General features: G+C 39.4%; 1 protein-coding gene across 4 annotated transcripts in view; it reads right to left on the reverse strand.

Moving 5' to 3' along the window:
* Window positions 1-5000, reverse strand: part of pex6 (peroxisomal biogenesis factor 6) — an 81411-nt gene that overhangs the window by 23167 nt on the left and 53244 nt on the right. Inside the window, exons 2-3 of one of the 4 annotated variants that reach the window (XM_084055238.1) lie at window positions 2761-2957; window positions 300-549 (exon numbers count right to left, since the gene is read on the reverse strand). The exons of the other annotated variants lie outside the window; for them this stretch is intronic. Coding sequence (XP_083911364.1) covers window positions 300-519 — 220 coding nt within the window. The 5' untranslated portion in view covers window positions 520-549; window positions 2761-2957. The remainder of the gene's footprint in view (window positions 1-299; window positions 550-2760; window positions 2958-5000) is intronic. 4 annotated transcript variants of the gene reach the window in all.

Below are 5000 nucleotides of genomic sequence, written 5' to 3' on the forward strand. Positions count from 1 at the left end.
GCACATGTGTCATGTGTTTGGCTAGCCAATCACAGTCCTGAATTTGCAAAGTCAGCCAATCACATTACAGCTAGTGGTGATGACACCAGCTGTAATGTGATTGGCTGACTTTGCAAAAGTATAGATTTGCATTGACTGTGGAAGGGTTAGCGTTGTAGACTGCGTTGTAGACTATTGGCCAATCACGGTGCAGGATTGGTCAGTGTCCAAACCTCACTTATAGGGGGCGGTTACACCGCCCCAAAAATGTTTTAAAAAGGTTTAAAAACGGAGCATAACTGTGACAGATCTTCCTTTACCTGAGTCACCAAGGCCGTTGGTGAAATGTGTAAAGTCTGACGCAAACACCGAGCATGTCACCGCCGCGCACACTGATGATGATGATGATGATGATGTCATCGGTCTGGAGGAGGAGCATGGCAGAGGAGGGGGAGGAGCTTCACAGGCGTCCCAGCGGTCGGTCACCACGACGACCGTGTCAACGGTCAGCGCTCCCTGTCTGACGGGACGACACTCCATCACCAGCAGGTCCTGAAGATACTCCTGAAACTGAGAGAAGAAGAAACTCCTGAAACTGAGAGAAGAAGAAACTCCTGAAACTGAGAGAAGAAGAAACTCCTGAAACTGAGAGAGTTTACTGCAGTTACTGCAGCCAATACATGGGGGAACAAAGTTGTTTGATTTCTTATTAATGGAGGTGAAAACATGCAATTTAATATCATTGTCAATGTCTCTTATTGTAGGCTGCTCCAGCATGGAGTAGCCTATAGCTGACATCTGGCAGACTGTGTTAGAACAGCATGTTAGGTTGTCCAGTCCATAAAATAATGGGTGCCGTCCTGGTGCGTCTTTCTTTTTTCTTTTATCTATGTCGGCTCCACTCGGATCTCGGAACAAACATTTGTATACTCTTCAGAGCTACAACAAAACTGAACCTCCTGAAACTCACAGGATAAAACAACAATGTACTGACACTACTCAGTTACAGTACTATTAAAGGGATATTTCACTTTCAAAAAAACTTTTGGTCATGTTATCATCTACTCAGGCCTTTGTGAGCCCCCCAGACAGTTTTTAAGTTGCTCTATTCAGTATTTATATATTTGATATTCATTTTATCAGACACGCCCCCTTCCTATACAAACCCATTGTAACTTCAAACTCCATTTAAACCATGTTAGATTCATCAAAAACACCCGTCCTTGATTCTGGTGACTGACCCTGCCCCCCTACTATGCGAGGGGGCCGTGTTTTTTCAATTACTTTTTTCATTTATTTTAAAAAAAAAAATTAAAATTTTTAAAAATAAAATACAATAAAAAAATAAAATAAAATAAATAATCGGAAAAACACGGCCCCCTCACGCATTAGGAGGGCAGGGTGAGTCACCAGAACCAAGGACGGGTGTTTTTGATTAATCTAACTGATAAAATGAATATCAAATATATAAATACTGTATCGAGCAACTTAAAAACGGTCTGGGGGGCTCACAAAGGCCTGAGTAGACGATAAAATGACCCAAAGTTTTTTTGAAAGTGAAATATCCCTTTAACTCATGTCCTGCCATACACACATAAAGTCGTTCTATTAAATAGTGCACTTGCCCGCCAACTCGCATAAAGTCGTTCATTAAAAAGATTAGGCACACTGTTTTAGGCACCCTAACACAGCTCTGGGATGATCCATCGTCACTCAGAGAAGAAGTATGTGGATGTGACATCATTCCAAAAAAACGTCACTTCCGCCCGCCCTGACTATGGGATTTTCAGAAAAACAGCTGTAACTCAGTTGCTGTTTTTTGCATTTAAAACCACAGTTTTCAGCGGGCCAAAGCCCCAAAATGGCGGATCGCGGTTGGAATGTTGTGGTTCGTCTGAATACACAGATCCCTCCGCTTACCCCTTCCCTCCGCATTTTTTTTTTTTTCTCAAACACAATGTCTCCTCCACGGCGTTTCAAATATCATCGGATGAAGGTAATTACGCTGGCAAGGGGATAACAAACGATGTTTAATACCTTACCTAACCTTTAATACCCTAACCCAAAATCATTGCACAATCCACACAGAAAGAGTTTTCATTCCAGCAGTGTTGATTTCGTCGACTAAAACTATGACGAAAACTTTTAGTGGACCTTTTTACACTGACGAAAACTAAATAAAAACGTAATAAAAACTAAGCTATGATGACAAAAACGAAGACTAAATATATTGACAATTGAGTCAACAAAAAAAAACTAGACTAAAATGTTAGTGAGGGACTAGTGGAGAAGAGATCCAGTAGAACTAAAAGACAAGTCATTTTATGTTTGGTTGCGCTCGGGTGTTGCGTTCTGAAAATAGCAGATCTACAAGCTCACAACGACAAGTTGTGAGCTTGCAGATCGGCTATTTTCAGCATGCAACCTAGTGTAAAATCAGCCATTACGACGCCATCAAGGCACCGCCAACATACATTTTAGTCAATAAAATCAACTGTAGATTTAGTCGACTATAATCGCATGATATTTAGTCGACTAAAACTAAACTAAAACTAAAACATTTCAGATGACTAAAATATGACTAAAACTAAATGGAATTTTATTCAAAAGACTAAAACTGAATCTAAATTTCCTGTCAAAATCAACACTTCATTCCAGCTCAAACATTCACTATATCGTCTGCATATGGTTATCAGTGATTGACCTCTCTCTAGAATGGGTTATTGGTATCGCTCACAGAAATCCATATCGGTTGGTCTCTAAAATAAATGATATTCTCACCTGAGTGGAGTCTTCTCCCAGGAGGTTGTGAGGAGGAGGAGGAGGGGTACAGGGAAGGAGCAGAGGGTCTCCTTCTCTGGCCAGAACCCAGGAGGAGGAGAGGAGGAGCTGCAGGAGCCTGGAGAAACGCTCGCTGGTCGCCCAGCGCAGAGTGTGTCTGCTGCCTGCTCCTAAGACCACCTTATGGAGAGAGACCACTGGAGAGACAGACAGACAGACAGACAGACAGACAGACAGACAGACAGGCAAGACAGACAGACAGGCAAGACAGGCAAGACAGACAGACAGACATTACATTACATTACATTACAGTCATTTAGCAGACGCTTTTATCCAAAGCGACTTACAATAAGTGCAATCAACAAAGGTAGGGAACGAAAGCTACTAATCACCAGAGGTTATAAGTGCATTTTCTGCAATAACAAGCAACCAAGAGCATACCTAGCGCTAAGGTAAAAGTGCAATATATCAGCTACCTATTTCCTTAAACAGATGAGACAAAGTAGTCAAATGAGCAGGAGCTAAAACCAAATAATTGTATTGACTAAACAAGATCCAATAAACAATTCAACAATAAAACAAGCATTCGTACAACTAGTTAACAACAAGTAGGCCAGGCAAAGAGGAAGGGTAGTGTTTCCTGAAGAGGTGGGTTTTCAGACAGACAGACAGATCATTATTTGATAGCAACAGTAATGATAGAAGATACAATAAAAGGGCAGGTAGATGACAACGTTTAGATCAGTGTCTCAAAATCAAAATCGGTCCCATTGATTGCTTAGTCACGCGAGTGTTAAAAAGGTGTTTTAAGTCAAAGACCCCTTTAAGCTGTGAGAAAGATAAAGCAGACCCCCCCCACTACATATTGTATAACATTGTGTTTTATACAATATAGATAGATAGATTTCATAGACCTGTTTGACAGCACTATCTTTGTGTAGTGTTGTGTTTTCAGACAGTTCTGAAACAACCTGAAAATTGCCGAGCTTGTAGATGTGCTATTTTCAGCTATGTTCTACTCAGAACAGGGATGCTAGGGTCTTCTGTTTCTATATCAGTGGGGGTTTTTTTCATGTCAAGGGCCCCCAAAATGATATGTATTTGGCCACGGACCCCCCATTTCAACATATGTTGTTCCAGGGACCCCCAGAAGCAAAGATTCAAGTTAAAAATGTTCCCTTTAAAAATATCTATTCAAATATTTTCACAAATTTTACTGAGGTTAAGGTTAGGAATAAGGTTAGGTTTAGACATAGTTTTACTGAGGTTAAGGTTAGGAATAAGGTTAGGTTTAGACATAGTTTTACTGAGGTTACGTTTAGGAATAAGGTTAGGTTTAGACATAGTTTTACTGAGGTTGCGTTTAGGAATAAGGTTAGGTTTAGACATAGTTTTACTGAGGTTACGTTTAGGAATAAGGTTAGGTTTAGACATAGTTTTACTGAGGTTACGTTTAGGAATAAGGTTAGGTTTAGACATAGTTTTACTGAGGTTACGTTTAGGAATAAGGTTATGTTTAGACATAGTTTTACTGAGGTTACGTTTAGGAATAAGGTTAGGTTTAGACATAGTTTTACTGAGGTTACGTTTAGGAATAAGGTCAAGTTTAGACATAGTTTTACTGAGGTTACGTTTAGGAATAAGGTTAAGGTTAGGAATAAGGTTAGGTTTAGACATAGTTTTACTGAGGTTAAGGTTAGGAATAAGGTTAGGTTTAGACATAGTTTTACTGAGGTTAAGGTTAGGAATAAGGTTAGGTTTAGACATAGTTTTACTGAGGTTACGTTTAGGAATAAGGTTAGGTTTAGACATAGTTTTACTGAGGTTGCGTTTAGGAATAAGGTTAGGTTTAGACATAGTTTTACTGAGGTTAAGGTTAGGAATAAGGTTAGGTTTAGACATAGTTTTACTGAGGTTACGTTTAGGAATAAGGTTAGGTTTAGACATAGTTTTACTGAGGTTACGTTTAGGAATAAGGTTAGGTTTAGACATAGTTTTACTGAGGTTACGTTTAGGAATAAGGTTATGTTTAGACATAGTTTTACTGAGGTTACGTTTAGGAATAAGGTTAGGTTTAGACATAGTTTTACTGAGGTTACGTTTAGGAATAAGGTCAAGTTTAGACATAGTTTTACTGAGGTTACGTTTAGGAATAAGGTTAAGGTTAGGAATAAGGTTAGGTTTAGACATAGTTTTACTGAGGTTAAGGTTAGGAATAAGGTTAGGTTTAGACATATTTT

Source organism: Gymnoscopelus microlampas (genome assembly GCF_963454915.1).
Source record: "Gymnoscopelus microlampas genome assembly, chromosome: 4".
Taxonomy (NCBI): domain Eukaryota; kingdom Metazoa; phylum Chordata; class Actinopteri; order Myctophiformes; family Myctophidae; genus Gymnoscopelus; species Gymnoscopelus microlampas.